We start from the raw sequence: 18,939 nt of genomic DNA, 5'->3' as shown, positions 1-18,939 counted from the left end.
AAAAAAAAAAAAAAAAAACACGTGTCTCTGACAGCGTGTGGTTTCTTCCTGCCACGATGCTCAGTCAGCCTCAGCCGGGAGCCCACAGGGGAAAAGGGAGCTTGTGCCATCCTAAGGCCCAGCCATCTCCCCTGCTCACTCCCAGGTAGGATCTTCTTTGGGAGGCTCTGCAGAGCCCTGTGCCAGAAAGGCAGGCTATTCGGTTGGTAATGAAGAAACTGCCAGGTACTGGGCATCATGTTTAGCTTATTTAAAATACTCCTGATGGCCATAACGAGTAGGTAGGACTATTAGTCCCATTTTTCAGGAGGGTACACTGAGGCCCAGAGACGTTAAATAATGCGCCCAGGATCACACTGCTACGGGGTCGTCAGAAAAGTCAGGGCACATTTTTACATAGAAAAATATGGATGAGTTTTCCAACGACCCAATATTTAGCTGGAATTTGCAATTTAGGTGTCTCTGGTGCTAAAGTGCATTCTCTTACTGACTATCACTCTTATCCACTACCCCATGTTAGGGGCAGTGGCGCTAATCCGGACAGGAAGCAATATAGAGCAGTATTTCTGTTGTTGGGAAAGTGACCTTGAGCTTTCATGACTTCAGAAGAAACATCTTCCACCTGCTCCTGGTATCTGATCCAAAAGACATGGGGTTTCCACACAGGCCAGGGACAACCACTAGATGCAGAAATAAAAGATTCTCAGACCCTGGACCCCCTGAAAAAGTCAAAATAGGCCCAGGGTGGGGCCTGGAAATCTGCATTTTAATAAGGGCACTGTGGAAGCAGCAGTGTGAGCGCCGGCCTGGCCCATAATTCCTGTCTGTGTGCGGCACTCCCAGAACCCTCCAGGAACATGTCCCGTTGCCACTAGCTTATGCAGAAGCTTTGCTTTGTTATAACAGGGTTATATACTGGGGGAGGGAGGTCATATTTGAGTGCTGCAGACTCCAGACAGTGAAGGAAAGAAATTCCCTGCCCTCTCTCTCTTTTAAATTTCCAGAGGACACGTAAGCCCACCAAAGAAAAAGAAAGAGAGGAAAGAAAGCACTCCCCAGGGGGCTGTGGTCACACCACGATCCTGTCTCCTCCATTTTTCCATTCTGCAGGTATTCTGGGCACCCACATACATGTACCTCAGGTGTGTTTTCAAGCCACCAGGAGACAGGACTCAAATAACAGTCAGCTATGTGGGATTCAGCTCTCTTAACCGGTAGGCTACAGGGCTGGGCCCATAACCTTGTAATCTCACGGAAATTTGCATTATTTTAGCTACGAGAGCTAAACCCTCTGAAGCAGCAGAAAGTTTTCATTCTGGATTTGTTCAGGACTCGGAATATAGCGACAATAACCATCATGTCTTTGCTGCTATGGTAAGTCGTAAATGATCTGGGGGATACAAACATACAGCTCATAAGTATGTAACCGTTTCTTTCTTTCTTTTTTTTTTTTTTTTGAGAGGTTTTTCGCTATAGGGCACGTGCGCTTGCCAGATAGAGAGAGACAGAGAGACAGAAAGCGAGAAATCACCCCCCAGGGGGGATGGCCACGCCACAGTCCCTTCTTCTTCATTCTCCTCTTGGGATCTTGGGCATGCACACACACATGCCTGGCGTGAGTTTTTAAGCCTCCGGGTCTGGGACGCGAACCGCAGTTGACTACGTGGGAGTCCAGCCACATAGCCATTACGCTAACTGCTGGTCCCGAGTATGTAACCGTTTCTTTAGTTCATGTGAATATCATGGCAAGGCATGGGTTTTCCTAAGGCAAAGTAAAAACTATAGAACTATACATTATTTACGGTTTCTTTCTTTCTTTTTTTTTTTTTTTTGAGAGGTTTTTCGCTATAGGGCACGTGCGCTTGCCAGATAGAGAGAGACAGAGAGACAGAAAGCGAGAAATCACCCCCCAGGGGGGATGGCCACGCCACAGTCCCTTCTTCTTCATTCTCCTCTTGGGATCTTGGGCATGCACACACACATGCCTGGCGTGAGTTTTTAAGCCTCCGGGTCTGGGACGCGAACCGCAGTTGACTACGTGGGAGTCCAGCCACATAGCCATTACGCTAACTGCTGGTCCCGAGTATGTAACCGTTTCTTTAGTTCATGTGAATATCATGGCAAGGCATGGGTTTTCCTAAGGCAAAGTAAAAACTATAGAACTATACATTATTTGGAAATTCCTCGATTCAATTCATGGAGCCAGAAACTGAAAAGTCACAGGGAACAACAGGAGTATTTATATAACATGGAAGCCCACAGCAAAAGGGCTCCTTCCATTCCTAATCTTATGGGATTAAGGCTAATGATGTCCCGGATGCCTGAAGCAAAGAAGTTCTTCCTGAAACTGAACCAGCAATCAAATAATGAGAGGTCAGAATAACCTGGATCCCCACTGTCTGGATTGGAATCTTGACAAACTTGTAACTCTTGCCTAGAGCCAACCAACACATGGTTTTAAGGCACAGAAATAATGAACTGGCTTTCTAGACTGGATTTAATATTGTATCTGCCAAGAAATGAGGAAGAAAAAAAAATGCCTACCCCATAATGGCGGTACAAAAAAACAGTAATCAGAATTGGTAGGTTCAGGCTACAACTAGTTCATTTTCAGAACCATCCTGATTTGCAATTAGAAATAAGTAACAGAATGTACACCTCTGAATTAAGAAAGTGTTTTCCAGGTTCATGGCCTTCCTCCCAAGGAAGGCTTGGTTCTTACCTGTCAGTACCTGTCTCTGGTACAATTGTATCCAGCAGGGGTACTACAGAGCAGTAACATATTAATCAGTGGTTCTACCTAGGCTGTTCTTATTACTATAAACAAATGTGAAAATCACTAAGGGACCTAGAGCAATAATGTTTCCTTTTACTGTTTTGTTTTGGATTAATCCTTATACCCCCCAACTTCATCTAGTATGTATTAAAATATGCAACATGTTCCTGAAAACATTTTCCAGCTATCCTCTGCTTTTCAGTCATGTTAATAACAAGCTGATTTCTATACAGGGGAGTCTGCATAGTGCAGTTATTTTTTTTCCACAGAGAGCTTCTGTGGGGAAGCTAACTGTAATGACAGAATATACATCTGCATTCTGTGATACTTCGAAGACTTATGGGACTTTCCCTCTTTTTCCTAAAGTGAGTTTTACTAAATTGGAATTGATTGTAAGTCGATCCTGCAGTATTTTCTATATACCTTCTTCTTTTTAAAATTCTGTTTAAAAATGAAATTTGGGTTTCTACATTCATTGATGCAACTGACATTTTTTCCTCTAATAATATCTCTAAGGGAATGAGGATCCACAAACTATATAGGAAATATTGAAATTTGAAATCAACTAGCCCAGAATAGGTGTTACTGAATATTGGAATATCTAGACAAGCACTGTCCAATGGAACTCTCCATGAGGATGGAAGCATTCCATAACTGCATTACCCAGTGTGGTAGCCACTGGCCATGCGTGGCTTTTGAGTACTTGATGTGTGGCTGCTGTGACCCAGAAACTAAATTTGCCATTTTATATCATTTTAATTTATTTAAATTGAAATAGCCCCATGAGGCTAGCAGCTACCTAAAAGCCAGTAAGATCTAGATACTTTCTTGCTCATTGTAAAATTTAGAGTGATTTAGGCCACTCTTTTGTCATGTTGATCTTTTTGCTTCTATCTTTCAGGATGTTAACCTCCGTGGGTTACTTCGCCCTGTCTCTGAACTCTCCTAATTTGCATGGAGATGTCTACCTGAACTGTTTCCTTTCTGCCTTGATTGAAGTTCCAGCTTACCTTACAGCCTGGCTGCTCCTGCGAACCCTGCCCAGGCGGTATATCATAGCCGGGGTACTGTTCTGGGGAGGAGGTGTGCTCCTCTTAATTCAAGTGGTGCCTGCAGGTAAGGATTTATCCACGACTAAACGCTTACCTGAAAAGACCCACATATTGGTTAGGCCACCATGAGTCCCTGCGCCCTGTTTATGCAGCCTGTGTGTCATAAACCACTCATAAATCAATTAGCAGGTAATAGTTAACTGGGTAACTTCCTGTGTTCAAAACAACTACAGTGTACGCTCAGACAGAGAGTCAGCCCTGGAGAATCAGAAATCACAAACTGGAAGTAATCCTCATTGCTTTCGTAGAGTCACCTAAACCCTCAGTCATGACTCCTCCTTTCTCGATGCTTTCAAACCTTTCCTCGGAGATGTATGTTGCAACGTTAAGAGTTGGTAGTACACGCTGGTTCCATGTGAATAAATTCAGTGGATTTTATGGCCTGAATCTTTAGCTAAAAGCACGGAGAAGGACATATGCTTCCCTTTTCCCCTCCCATCTGACTTTCTTATGTTATTAAAATATTAAGTCAATAAATTCTTGATATTCAGCAATATAGAAACATTTATTTCTTAATATAAAACAGGGCAGAAAGGACTGGCCCTTCTCTGAGGATTAAACTTAACTATATTAACATGCTAACAATTCAGCATAACACTGTTGTAACAAAAAAACAAGCGGACAAAGGGCACTGAATGCATTAACGATTTAGAATAACAGAAAAGCAAAGTACAAAGTCAGCTCTCACTCTCCATCTTTGTCCATGTCCAATTATTAGGATATTTGAAGAGAAAGTGTTATTTGGAGATTTCTTTTTTAGCATTTGTTATAGGGCATGTATGCTTGCCGGAGAGAGAGAAAGCAGCACCCACCCCCTGCTCCCCACCCACCACCTCCCCTCCCCCCAACAGAATGTGGCCAGGCCACAATCCCTTCTCTATTTTCCTCTTGGGATTTTGGGCACGTTCTCACATGCACTCAGTGTGTTTTTCAAGTTGCCCAGTGTGGGATTCAAACTGCATAATATGGCCATGTGGGATCCAACTGCCTTAACCATACCCTGCCACCTGATGGCCCTGGGGACTTTTTTTTTAATAGATATTTTTGCTATAGGGCATGTGTGTTTGCTGGAGAGACAGAGAGACAAAAAATGAGAAATCAACCCCTGGGGGAATGACCACCTGCAATCCCTTCTCCATCCTCCTCTTGGGATTTTGGGCATGCACGCACACGTGCCCAGCTTGCGTCTGAAGCCTCTGGGTCCTGGACTCCAACCATGGTCAGCCACGTGGGAGTCCAGCAATGTAACTATTATGCCATCTGCTGGTCCTAGCCCTGGGGTCTTTTTTAAAAAAAGTTTTGTATGTTTATTTATTCCATAAACAAGAGAGACGGGCAGGGGAGAGAACAGCACTCCCAACAGGGACCTCGCACCGCGGTCCCGTCCCAGCCTTAGCCAGCCGCTAATCAGGGACACACACGTGCCCAACTCGGCACACTCTCCGAGACGTGAACTCAGAACTCTCCCGTGTGAGTCAGCCTCGCGGAGCTGTTGTGTTCTGCCACTGCACCACCAACAGGCCTCAATCTGAGGAATATCTTTATGTCAACAAAGTCATTCTCAATGAAGCAAAATGGCCATAGAAGCAAGTAAGCTAAGCAAGTATCGCTTCCAAAACACCCGTTTGCACTGGGTCTCTTTTCCAGATTATTACGTCTTGTCCATCGGCCTGGCGATGCTGGGGAAATTTGGCATCACCTCCGCTTTCTCCATGCTGTACGTCTTCACCGCAGAGCTCTACCCAACCCTGGTCAGGAACATGGCCGTGGGGATCACCTCCATGGCCTCCAGGGTGGGCAGCATCATCGCTCCCTACTTCGTTTACCTCGGTGAGCCGCGTCTTGGTCTGCTCTTTCTTTCCATTACTGTCAAATATGAAAGTAACAGATTTTCCTTGTGAAAAATTTAAACAGCATAGAATGTACTGGAAAAACTACAAGTTCACGTTTCCTCTCCCAGCTCTCCAAATAGCTCTGAAAGTATCAAACATGAACAGCGAGTAGCCCCTCAAATTTTTTTTTGCATAGCAATATATATATATATATATATATATTTGTACATACATATATTTTTCACATGTGTGTATGTATCTAGAATATCCTTCCAAATAGGTATAAAAGAAATCTTCAGAAGGACCAGCAGATGGCGTAATGGTTATGTCGCTGGACTCCCTCATAGTCCACCATGGTTCAAGCCCCCAGACCCAGTGGCTTAAAACACACAGGGTACATGTGTGTGTGTACCCCAAGTCCTGAGAAGAGAATGGAGAAGAAGGGAATGTGGTGTGTTTATCCCCCCCCAGGGGGTGATTTCTCGCTTTCTGGCTCTCTGTCTCTTTGGTGAGCACACATGCTATATAGCACAAGTCTCTCTCTCAAAAAAAATCAAAAGAAATGCTCAGAAAGTTTGTGGAGAGGCCAAGTGGTAGTACAATAGCAATGCAACTGGACCCACCTGAGAAAGGTTCATCCTGGGCACCTCCCTGAGCACACCAAGTGCGTGTGCGTGCCCGTGATCTGGGCCAGAGAGACGAGGTAGAGCACAGCATGAAGACCCTGTTGGTGGTGCCTGTCTCTCGCTCATGGAAAAAAATTAATGAGTAAAACCTTTTTAAAAAAATTGAATCAAAATAGACTCGTACTTCTTTTTTTCCATGACCCTTTTGATGGTCCTTCATATCTTGTTCCTTTACCTTCCTTATAACAAGTTTGCAGTCTTCCAATATAAAGTGCTTTAACTGGCAATGAAGGATGGCCATGTAGACCATTTCCAGATTTTTTTAAAAAGAACTATTTATTAAATTTTGTTTTTCATTATTATTTTTTATTAATTTGCTATTGGACGCATGTGCTTACCAGAGAGAAAGAGGAAGTGAGAAAGCAAGCTGCCAGGTCCAGGATTTGAACCATGGTTGGCCATATGGGAGTCCAGTGCCTTAACTACCAAGCCACCTGTAGCCCCCGCCATGTCCATATTTTTTGCTATTACAAACAGCAATATCCTCCTATACTCCTACACTCTTCATACATTTATTTGCATACGTTTGGATTCAGATTCATGGAAGTAAAATTGCTGGAGCAAAGAATGCCTTTTAAATTTTTCGTATATGTTATCAAATTGTACTCTAAATAGCGTGCCAGTTATAATCCACCTATCAGTAGAGAAGTGTGGTTGTCACCCTGTAGACTTACCAACAGTGAGGATTATCTTTTAATCATTGTCCATCTCTCATGTACAAAATGGATAGAATGGATATAATTAATTTCTGGTTCTTTAATTGTGAATGAAGTTGAGCGTTTTTTCACGTACTTACTGTCCATTCTATTTATTTTTCAGTGAGCCAGCTTCTGCTTCTTTTGCTCATCCTTCTAATGGTTTATTCATCTTTTTCTGCTTGATTCATGCACGTTCTTTGTAATGAAAGGAAAACAATCCTTTGTTTTCCAGGTTTATCATCTACATTCTGTCCTTATGATTTAATGTATATACCTTAATTCTTGCTATAGGGCATGTGCACTCCCTGGGGAGAGACAGAGTGAGAGAGAGGGAAAGCAAGAAATCACCCCTATGGGGAATGGCCGCACCATAACCTCTTCTCCTCCGTTCTCCTCTCAGGATCATGACATGCACACACAGTGTTCTTTTCAAGCTGCCAGATCCAGAATGCAAACCACACAGTCAGCCATGTGGGATCCAGCCACCTTAACCACCACTTCACTGGCTGGCCCACCAACCTTATGATATTTTTTGCAATGCAGCGAACTTTAGTTTTTACATAATCAAATGCACAAGTCTGGACTAACACCTCCAGAGGACATTAGTAAAATGTTCCGGAAGCCATAGGATCTGGCACTCTAAGCTAGTCCTCATTAAAGACTCCACTGGTAAGAAATATAAACACACTGCCTTATTCTTCCTAAACATCTATTGTTTACCTACTGGTTCAAACACACACATAATACGTTCAATACTCAGAAAACCTCCACCCTAAATCCCTACAGGGAAAAAGAAAAGCCCACTCTGCACTGTTGCTCTGAGAACCACACCTGAGAGAGCATATTGTATGTGGTGGTATTATTTCTCCTTTATTCTTTTCCGTCCTTTCAAACCATGCTCAGACAGCCCAGCGGTGGGCACTGGGACATAAGAAACAGAGTCCAAGAAAGCTTTCTGTTTACAATAGCTACTCCTGTTGGTGACACAAAGACTTCAGAGAAGCTCCGAGATCAATGCTTTTTTTCTTATGTTTGGAACAAATAAAATACAGGGGTATGTTGTTGCTTTATGATTTCTTTGTGCAGAAGAAGAACAAGTTGAGGGTCTATTATTCTCCCGTCTGAGTAATGCCACATAAAAAAGAGGGGGAGTGGTTCTTCCAAATACACATGAAACCAAGACACGTAGGTGCTGCAGGAGGAAACCCAGTCCAGGCACAGAGCTTTCACCGACTATACCCAGTGTTCACCATTTACTGACTTAAGTTGGATTGAACATACTATGTAGATTTTTTGGGGGGGAGAGATTTTTGCTATAGGGCACATACACTTGGCAGAAAGACAAAGAGAGACAGAAAGTGAGAAATCACCTCCCCAGGGGGAATGGCCACACTACAGTCCCTTCTCCTCCATTCTCCTCTTGGGATCTTGGGCACGCACGCACATACACCCCGCGTGAGTTTAAGCCACCGGATTCGAACCATGGTCGACTACAGGGGAGTTCAGCGACATAGCCATTACTCTAACTGCTGGTCCCTGTAGATTTTTTTAAAAGAGAGTCTAATGGCTCAGTGGACCTAGCTTTCCACTTTAGCCTATGAGTTTGGGCAAAAGCAGAGGAACGCCAGACAAATAATGACCAGAACCCTTCCCTGAAACGTCCTGGCCAACCTCTTTCCCCTCAATGGCCTCCCACCCCACCCCTATCTCCAATTACCTCCACTTAGGAGGAGGACTTCGGCAGGCAAGGACTTCTATCAAAGGAACATCTGTCACACATGATTAAGTAGTAGCTCAGAGGATACCAGTTGACAGGAAAAAATGAAAAACCTATGATAAAGCAAAATCAAGTAAGTTAATGATTATAGAAATGCAATGTCTATGACTTCTACCAAAAAGAAACTGTGACATTTTGCTTACTTTTTTCTCCTGAAAATGTTTAGATTTGAAGCTGCTCTGTGTGTGTGCATGTGCATATATATACACATACACACATATATACACACATGCACACACTTGTATATATAGTCTGCCACTTTCACAAAATGATTCTCAAGAGAATCCAGAGACTCTCTATATGTACGTAATGTCTGGTACTTTACAGGTGCTTACAACAGACTTCTGCCCTACATCCTTATGGGCAGTTTGACTATCCTGATTGGAATCATCACCCTTTTTTTCCCTGAGAGTTTTGGAATGCCTCTACCAGAGACCTTGGAACAGATGCAGAAAGTGAAAGGGTAAGTGGAGCTTAACAAAATGATCCCAAAGTTCCTCAGGAAAAATAGACATGCAAGAAGTCTCTGAAAAAGAAAAGTGGTATGGAGAGCCTTGCTCTATCAGATAATAAAAGCATATTGTTAAGCAATGGTAACTGAAAGAGCGTGGTAATAGTACAGGAATAGAAACCAATGGAATAGGATAGAATTCAGGATGATGACCCCCAAAGTGCAAATTCAATACGTGATAAAAAGTAACAATTCAAAATCAGTGGGGAACTTAAGATTATTTATAAAAGGTATTAGAACTTTCAGCTAGATATTTTGAATACGTAAAAAAATTTGAAAACTGAAATTGAACCCTACAAAACCCTGAGATAAATTCCAGAAAGATAAAACATAAAAATGTAAAATCAGAAATGTACCAGAAGAAAACGTAACTATTTTATGACCTTAAAAAGGGTCTTGGGGGACCAGCAGGTGACATGGAGGTTAAGGCACTGGACATTCCCATGTGGCTGACCACGGTTCGAGTCCCGGACCTGATGGCTTGCTTTCTTACTTCCCCTTTCTCTCTTTATGTCTCTCCCTGTCAAATTAATAATAAATGAATGAATAAATAAAATTAAATAAACGATTGTTAAAAAAAAAGGGGGGGGCATCTTGGGACCAGAAGATGGCTTAATGGTTACTTCTCTGGACTCCTACATGATGGACCATGATTTGAGTCCTGGACCCAGTGGCTTGAAACTCATGCCAGGCCATGTGCATGCATGCCCCAAATCCTGAGAGGAGAATGGAAGAGAAGGGATTGTAGTGTGGCCATCCCCCAGGGGTGATTTCTTCCTTTCTGTCTCTGTCTCTCTAGAGAGTACACACCCTATAGCAAAAATCTTTAAAAAGGGGGGGTGGTGTCTTTTTAGGGGCCAGCAGGTGGCATAGTGGTTAAGGAGCTGGACTCCCATGTGGTTGACCATGGATTAAATGTTGGACCTGGCTTGAAACTCGTGCCAGACACATGTGTATGCATGTCCAAAATCCCAAGAAGAGAAGGGATTGCAGCATACCATCCCGTCTGAGGGGTGATTTCTCGCTTTCTGTCTCTCTGTCTCTCTGGAAAGCATTTGTACCCTATAGCAAAAATCTCTTTTAAAAAATCCAAAAAACAAAAAGCAAAACAAAAAGATCTCTCTGAGCATAATGTGAGAATCAAAGTGTCATAACGAAAAAGGCTATAATCAGATATTGATTATATAATTTTATAGTTTTATTATTTTTTTATACTTACAAAGAGAGAAAATGAGAAGAAAAGTGAGAAATCACCCCGCAGGGAGAATGGCCATGCCTCAGTTCCTTCTCCTCCATTCTCCTCTTGGGATTTTGGGCATGCATACACATGTGCCCAGTGTGAGTTTCAAGCTGCCAGGTCCAGGACTCAAACAACAACTGGCCCTGGACAATAAGTCCAATGCCTTAACCACTGTGCCACCTGCTGGCACCATGATATATTTTTTCTGATTTTCCGCTTTATTATTATTATTATTTTATTCATTGTCATAATTTTTTTAAGTTGACTAGAGAGAGACAGAGAGAAAGGGAAAGTAAGAAATCAAACTGCTAGGTCCGAAACTCAGACTGTGGTCAGCCATGCGGGAATCCAGCCACCTTAACCACCACGCCACCTGCCTGCCTCAGCCCCATGATTTTAACCAGGGAAAAATACTTGCAACACAAAATTTTTTTAGTAAACAGTGCGAAAGAGACTCATAACTCAGTAGGAAAGCTGGCAAAGGCCACAAACAGGCAGTTTACAGAAAAGGAGATGTAAGTACTTATTTTATGTACAAAGAAAACTTGTCCACATTTGGAAAGAAATGCAAAATAAAACAATTCAATGTCTTTTTCCTTTTTTTTTTTTTTTTGCCTATGAGATTGTGTCCAGGTTTTTCTTCCTGATGCCAATTCTGGTACCTATTGAATGTCCTACAATTCAGTTCAGTTTTGGGGTTAACATGATACTCCACAGGGTTAAGGGCTTAGTCTCATAATACTGCCCTCATTTCAGATGCCAGTAGCAAGGATTAGAGTCCGAGGTTACCCACACTTCTAACTTGGGTACCAAGTCTGGCATTCCCATACTCTTCTCCTCAGGCTCAATAATTTGCAAGAATGACTCATAGAGCTGGAACGCACTTAACTTACTGGTAGTAGTTTATAATAAAGGATCCAAAATAAACAGCCAAGTGAAGAGATACTTAGGACGAGGTCTGGTAGGGTCCTGGGCACAAGAGCTTCTGTCCCCATGGAGTTGGACAATGCTACCTTCTAGGCACATGAGTGTTGGCCAATTTGGAAACTCTCTGAACCCCACTGTTGATGAGTTCTCATGGAGGCTTCATCATGTGGGTACTAGTGATTATTCACTCTATCTCCAGCCCCTCCTCTCTGGAGAGTTCCTTCTAGGCTTCTAATCAAGGGTTAGTCTTTCTGGAGACCAGCCCTCATTACAAAGGTACTTGAGGACCCTGCCAAAAGTTGCTTCATTAGAACAAAAGATTCTCTTATCACCTCTATCACTCAAGAAATTACAAGGGATTTAGGAGCGCCATGTCAGGAGCCATAAACAAAGACCAAATACAATATCTTTCCATGAAACCACAGATTGACAAGCATTTAAGGATTAGTGGTCAGGGCCAGCAGGTGGCATGGTGGGTAAGGGTACTGGACTCCCACATGTCTGACTGTGGTTCAAGTCCCAGATCAGGTGGCTTGCTTTCTCATTTTCCCTCTCTTTCTCTCTCTCACTCTGATCAAATTAAAATAAAGTTAAATAAAATAATTCTTTAAAAAATATATACCTGGACCAGCAGTTAGCGTAATGACTATATCGCTGGACTCCCACATAGTCAACCGTGGTTTGAGTCCCAGACCCAGTGGCTTAATCTCATGCCAGGCGTGTGTGCGTACGTGCCCAAGATCCCGAGAGGAGAATGGAGGAGAAGGGATTGCGGCATGGCCATCCACCCTGGGGGGGTGATTTCTTGCTTTCCGTCTCTCTGTCTCTGTCTGTCTGGCGAGCACACGTGCCCTATAGCAAAAACCTCTCCAGAAAAAAGAAAAAAAGAAAAAATATATATATGCCACTTTAAATAGCATATCTTAACTTAAAAAAAAAAAAATCAGTGATATGGTAGCAGAAGCTTAGATTCTAGAGTCAAATAGCCTAGCTTCAAATCCCAAATCTAGCCCAGAGCCCCAGAGTCAATGCCGGTTCCCAGCCCAGTCCTACCCTGCAGTCACCTGCCTCCTCTTTCCTCTCAACATGGCAGATGCCGCCATGTCCTTCGCCAAGGACTTCCTGGCAGGTGGGGTGGCCGAGGCCATCTCCGAGACTGTGGTAGTGCCCATCGAGCGGGTCAAGCTGCTGCTGCAGGGGCAGCATGCCAGCAAGCAGATCACCGCAGATAACCAATTCAAGGGCCTTAGAGACTGTGCGGTTCGAATCCCCAAGGAGCAGGGAGTCCTGTCCTTCTGGCGTGGTAACCTGGCCAGTGTCATCAGATACTTTCCCACCCAGGCTCTCAACTTTGCCTTCAAAGATAAATACAAGCAGATCTTCCTGGGTGGTGTGGACAAGAGGACCCAGCTTTGGCACTGCTTTGCAGGGAACCTGGCATCCGCTGGTGCTGCTGGGGCCACATCTTTGTGCTTTGTGTACCCTCTTGATTTTGCCCGTACCTGTCTAGCAGCTGATGTGGGTTAAACTGGAGCTGAAAGGGAATTCAAAGGCCTCGGCAACTGTCTGGTTAAGATCTACAAATCCGATGGGATTAGGGGCCCGTACCAAGGCTTTAACATGTCCGTGCAGGGTATTAGCATCTCCTGAGCTGCCTACTGTGGTATCTACGACACTGCAAAGGGAACACTTCCGGATCCCAAGAGTACTCATATCTTCATTAGTGGATGATTGCATAGTCTGTCACCGCCTTGGCCGGGTGGACTTCCTATCCGTTTGACACTGTTCATCACCGTGTGATGATGTAGCCGGGGCACAAAGGAACTGGTATCATATACACAGGCATGCTTGACTGCTGGAGGAAGATTGCTCAAGACAAGGGGAGGCGAAGCTTTTCACAAGGGTGCATGGTCCAATGTTCTCAGAGGGATGGGTGGGGCTTTCGTGCTTGTCTTGTATGATGAAATCAAGAAGTTCACCCAAATTACTTTTGTTCTCCTGTGAACAGGCACGTCGTATAACATATCTTGAGCATTTTTGACAGCCTCTTGGCTGCCTATCAGTGGCAACTATTTGCTAGTTGAAAATGGGAAGCAATAATACTCATCTGACCAGTTTTCTCTTAAAGCTATTTCCGTGATGGTGGGAAGCTGCAGTTAGCGTAATGGCTGTGTCGCTGGACTCCCACGTAGTCGACCGCGGTTCGTGTCCCGGACCCGGTGGCTTAAAACTCACGCCGGGCGCATGTGCGTGCGTGCCCAAGATCCCGAGAGGAGAATGGAGGAGAAGGGGTTGCGGCGTGGCCATCCCCCCTGGGGGATGATTTCTCGCTTTCTGTCTCTCTGTCTCTCTCTGTCTGTCCGGCGAGCACACGCGCCCCATAGCAAAAACCTCTCCAAAAAAAAAAAAAAAAGCTATTTCCATGATGGTGATGATGATGGGACTCAGTTATATTTTTTATTTCTGTCACTCCTAATAAATAATGAATTTGAAGAAATAAAAACATCTAAAATACACACACACCCAAAATCCCAAATCTATTATCACTTAATGTTCACCAAACCTCAGTTATTCCCATCTATTATAAGAGAGGATTTCAGGGGTCAGCAGGTGTGGAAGTTAAGATGGCTGGATCCCACATGGCCAACTGTGCATTGCAAGTCCTGGACCCAGCAGTTTGAAAATCACACCAGGTGCATGCTCAAAATCCTTAGAGGAGAGTAAAAGGAATTGTAGCACAGCCATCTCCCTGGGGGGGTGAGTTCTCTCTCTCTCTCTTTCTGTCTCTCTCTGGTGAATGCATGCACCCTATAGCAAAAAACTAAAAGAAAAAAGAGAGAGAGAGAATTTCATATGGTTATTTTTAGGTTATACAAGCTAAAGTGTTTTCGGTGCCTGTCCATGATAAAATCTATGTGAATGGATACTGATCCTTGACAGAGCACACATAACAAAAGGGGCCCATTTTTTATAAGTTATTTTCTTCTAATGACATGAGGACTCCAATTTCAACTTTAATTGCCAAGAACTTCATGCTTACCTCTCAATTCTTTCCTCAGGGGAACTTTAAAAGAGTTTAAAGTCTAGGTTATATTTAACTAGAAAATGATCCGCGACATTCCAAATCGTAAAATACTAGATTGAAGCTCAGGAGATTCTTATTAGAGTTCAAATAATTACTTGTTCATTGATTAAGAAAATGTCTTCCAGTGTCAGTTGGCATTTTGAGGAGGAAGTTGTTGAATTTTTAATTTTCTTTAACAGCTATTTTATTTTCAGGTTCAGATCTGGGAAAAAGCCAAGAGATCCAATGGAGAGAGAAGAAAATCCCAAGACTCTAATAACAGCATTCTGATTAAATTTTCTACCCTAGTTGGTGAACTGGAAAACAGGCACGTTAAGACTCTGTGGAGAAGCAAAAGCTCTTCCTCCCGAAATGGACTGACTGTATCAATTGACACTAAAACAGACCTTGTTATCCAGAAGTGCTTGCCAGGGAGTAAACTCTGGACCACTTTTCCAGAACACTTCCTCGCTTTTACAAATACTTCTCGCGTGTCTGCCTTACTAGTTAATTCAAGGAAATGAATTTGTAAGGTTTTTTTGAACCGTGTTAATCAAGGACTGGTAAAATCCATATAAAGATGAGCATTCACCTCTAAACAGACCAATGCCATCCATGTAAAAAGAATACCACTGTATTAACACGGTCCTTAGATGACAACTGTGTGTGTGTGTGTGTGTACATGTGAAAATGTACAAGCAAACGAGCACATTCAAAATGACAAAAGTTTAGGGGCTAACCTGTGGCCTAGTGGTTAAGGGAGCTGGGTCCCACCTGGCTGACCATGGTTTGAATTCTGGTGCTGGGGGCTTGAAAATATGCTGGGGACTTGCATGTACATGCCCCAAATCCCAACGGATGAAGAAATGGAGAATAAGAATAAGGAATTGTGGCATGACCATACCCCGCTGGGAGGCGCTTTCTCCCTCCCTCTCTCTATTTCTCTGTTTTTGTTTTGTTTTTTTTTTTTTTTCTGTTGAGTACACATGTCCTCCAGCAATTAAAAAAAATTATAGCAGTTTTTGAAGTGAATTCAGATACCTCTGTCATAAGACAAAATTACAACAACTTAAAGATCTTAATCAGCTTTACTTGGGATTCTAGAATTGGGCAACCCTTTATTATGTGTTCCACTGAGCTGAGCAAAGACGTTTGGTTTTTATAGACAGAGAAGAACTAAGAAAGGCAAAAACAGAACAAAGAGTGGATTGGTCATTTCAAAGTTGCCTTCCTTATAAGACAGGGAGAGGGAAAGAAAACAATAGAAAAATAACTGGTTAACATCAGATTATTTTGGATTCTTTTTTTTTTTTAAGTTTATTTATTTTATGAGTGAGACAGAGAGACAACACCCCCATCAGGGTCTGAACACTGTGACCCACTCCCGGCTTCAGCCGGCCCAGACATGGGCCCTTCTGTGCCTGGCATTCTCAGGGAGGTCTCTGGACGTGACTGGGGACCTTCCCTTGTACATTGCCTCTCGGAGTCTTCTTATGATCATGACAGATAAATTCCTATCACTTGGGAAATCTCAGAGGTTTTAGGAATTCTATGGGAGGAACTGGGGTCAAAGACCAACCACATTTCCTAATACACCACCAGGGCAGGTATCAGTAGTATTCTGCAAGTGAGATGCGGGAGGATTCCACGTAGCCCGGCTCACACAGTGTGTCTGTCTTCAAGAAGGGAGCTAAGGCAGTTCTTAGCTTCTGTTTCTGCTGTTACACCTCACAGCCCACTGAGTGGTCCCCATTTGTTGGGCTTTCTTTGGGCACAGGGCTAAGCCTTCTGTTTCTTAAAACTGGCTTAAAGTACACTTGCTGGTAAACAAGAGTTTACACAGTGTTGCATTTTACTGCTGCACCGTGGTCCAGCCCAGGGTCTTTTCTTTGTACTGATTAAAGCAGAGGAAACTTCATTATCCCGCTGATAGAAACTGGCCTGCTTGGGAATCTAACTTCTCTCTCTCAGTCTCCCTTCCTCCCTCTCATGATTTCTCTGAAGGTCAGATACATAGCTTAGTCTTGGCTTGGTGACATGGAACTTCATGGTGACTCCATTGTGGTTTGGTCTTTTGGGCCAAGTGCAAGAGCTGAGCCCAAATCAATGGTCCTCTATAAATTTTATTTAACACTTCTATAACCAGCACTCCTTGGAGAAGCATTGATGGCTGTTATGGCGGAGTTTTTTGTTTGTTTGTTTGTTTGTTTTGTCTCATGCTCAACACAGAATGTTTCTGTAACCAAATGTGTGCACGCTGAAGGTGGGGGTGGGATTCCTCACACACCAAACACCAAGCCATTCTCCAACAAATACCAACCTGTAATTCATTTCTGATGTCATCTAACTGGAGACCATGCCAGAGTCCATGGGTTGAGGGCTCATCCCACAGGTCTGCCTTCACTGTAGATGCCAACTGCAAGTCCAGGTCACCTGTACTTCTGACCAACTGGCTGTAAACTGGGGTTCCTAAGACACCCTCCTTGGGTCTAATATTTGCTAGGACAACTCACAGAACTCAGAAAAACTCATTTGCTGGTTTATAATAGGGATACACATGAACAGCCAGATAAAGAGGTACCCAGGGTAAGGTCTAGAAAAGTCCTGTCCCAGTGAGGTTGGGGTGTGCTGCCATCCCAGGATCTACCTATGGGTTCATTCACCATAAAATCTTGTTCAAGAATTTTTGTTTGTTTGTTGTTGGGATTTTAGGTTTTTGTCATAGAGCATGTGTGCTCACTGGAGAGGAAAGAGACAGAGAGATACAAAGAGAAGGAAAGTGAGAAATCACCCCACCGCCTGGGGGGATGGTCAAGCCACAATCCCTGCTCCTCTCTTCTCCTCTTGGGATTTTGGGCACGCATGCACAGCTGCCTGGTGTGATTTTCAAGCTGCCAGGTCCAAGACTTGAACCGTGGTCAGCCATGTGGGAGTCCAGCGCCTCAACCAACAGACCACCCGCTGCCCCTTCAAAAGTTGTATAGAGCTTGGGGACCAGCAGTTAGCGTAATGGCTATGTCGCTGGACTCCCACGTAGTCAACCATGGTTTGCGTCCCAGACCCAATGGCTTAAAACTCACGCCGGGCGCATGTGCGTGCGTGCCCAAGATCCCGAGAGGAGAATGGAGGAGAAGGGATTGCGGCATGGCCATCCCCCCTAGGGGGTGATTTCCCGCTTTCTGTCTCTCTGTCTCTCTCTGTCTGTCTGGCAAGTGCACACGCCCTATAGCAAAAACCTCTCCACAAAAAAAAAAAAAAAAAATGTTTCATAGAGCTCGATCTCCAGCTCTTTCTCCTCCCCTGAGGTTGGTGAGTGGAGATGAAAGTTCCAACTCTAATCACTCGGTCTTTCTAGTAATTGGCCCCATCTTGAATCTATCTAGAGCCTAAGTAACTGTATTTGCATAAATTCAGGAAGTTATAGAAGGGTCTTCTTATGATCATGACAGATAAATCCCTATGTCTTGGGCAATCTCAGAGGTTTTAGGAGTTCTATGACAGGAACTGGGGTCAAAGACCAACCACCTTTCCTATTACACCACCACAGCAGGTAGCAGTAGTATTCTGCAAGTGAGATGCAGGAGGACACCACATAGCCTGGCTCACATGGCATGTCTGTCTTCAAGAAGGGAGCTAAGCGGGACCAGCAGTTAGCATAATGGCTATGTCGCTGGACTCCCACGTAGTCAACCGCGGTTTGAGTCCCAGACCCGGTGGCTTAAACTCACGCCGGGTGCATGTGCGTGCGTGCCCAAGATCCCAAGAAGAGAATGGAGGAGAAGTGATTGCGGTGTGGCCATGCCCCCTGGGGGGTGATTTCTCGCATTCTGTCTCCTCCTGTCTGTCTGGCGAGCACACGTGCCCTATAGCAAAAACCTCTCAAAAAAAAAAAAAAAGGGAGCTAAGGCAGTTCTTGGCTTCTGTTTCATCTGCTACACCTCACAGCTCATTGAGTGGTCCCCATTTGTTGGGCTTTCTTTGAGCACAGGCTAAGCCTTCTGTTTCTTAAAACTGGCTTAAGGTACATTTGCTGGTAAACAGAAAATCAGGAAAACTGTATGACCACTTAGATAGGTAGAGATGTCCCACAGCCAAGAGGGCTAAGCACCAAGGAAGAATGCTGATGAAGCCAACAATCTGGAGAATCTTTAAAAACTTACTTTCAGGGCCACGTGATAGCACAGTGCAACTAGATCCATAGGGGAAAGATTCCCAGTTATGTCCTGGGACTCCCTGGGCACACTGGACATGCACACATGTGCCTGTGATCTGGGCTCTCTGAGGCTGAGGGTGGATTATGGTGTGAACACCGTGTG

The 18,939-nt window shown here is 43.9% G+C and overlaps 1 protein-coding gene and 1 pseudogene across 1 annotated transcript in view; both read left to right on the top strand.

The window, feature by feature from the left end:
* LOC102485454 (solute carrier family 22 member 4) overlaps positions 1–15,437 on the top strand; it is a 63,996-nt gene extending 48,559 nt beyond the window's left edge. The window contains exons 6-10 of the mRNA XM_027767656.1: positions 1,274–1,374; positions 3,678–3,892; positions 5,536–5,718; positions 9,209–9,344; positions 14,839–15,437. Of these exons, the coding sequence (XP_027623457.1) occupies positions 1,274–1,374; positions 3,678–3,892; positions 5,536–5,718; positions 9,209–9,344; positions 14,839–14,914 (711 nt within the window). The 3' untranslated portion in view covers positions 14,915–15,437. The remainder of the gene's footprint in view (positions 1–1,273; positions 1,375–3,677; positions 3,893–5,535; positions 5,719–9,208; positions 9,345–14,838) is intronic.
* On the top strand, positions 12,612–13,578 carry LOC102471979 (ADP/ATP translocase 2 pseudogene; annotated as a pseudogene).
* Positions 15,438–18,939: the final 3,502 nt, after the last annotated feature.

Source organism: Tupaia chinensis, unplaced genomic scaffold (assembly GCF_000334495.1).
Source record: "Tupaia chinensis unplaced genomic scaffold, TupChi_1.0 Scaffold144346_1, whole genome shotgun sequence".
Classification (NCBI taxonomy): Eukaryota; Metazoa; Chordata; class Mammalia; order Scandentia; family Tupaiidae; genus Tupaia; species Tupaia belangeri.
This window is presented reverse-complemented; position numbering and strand designations above follow the sequence as displayed.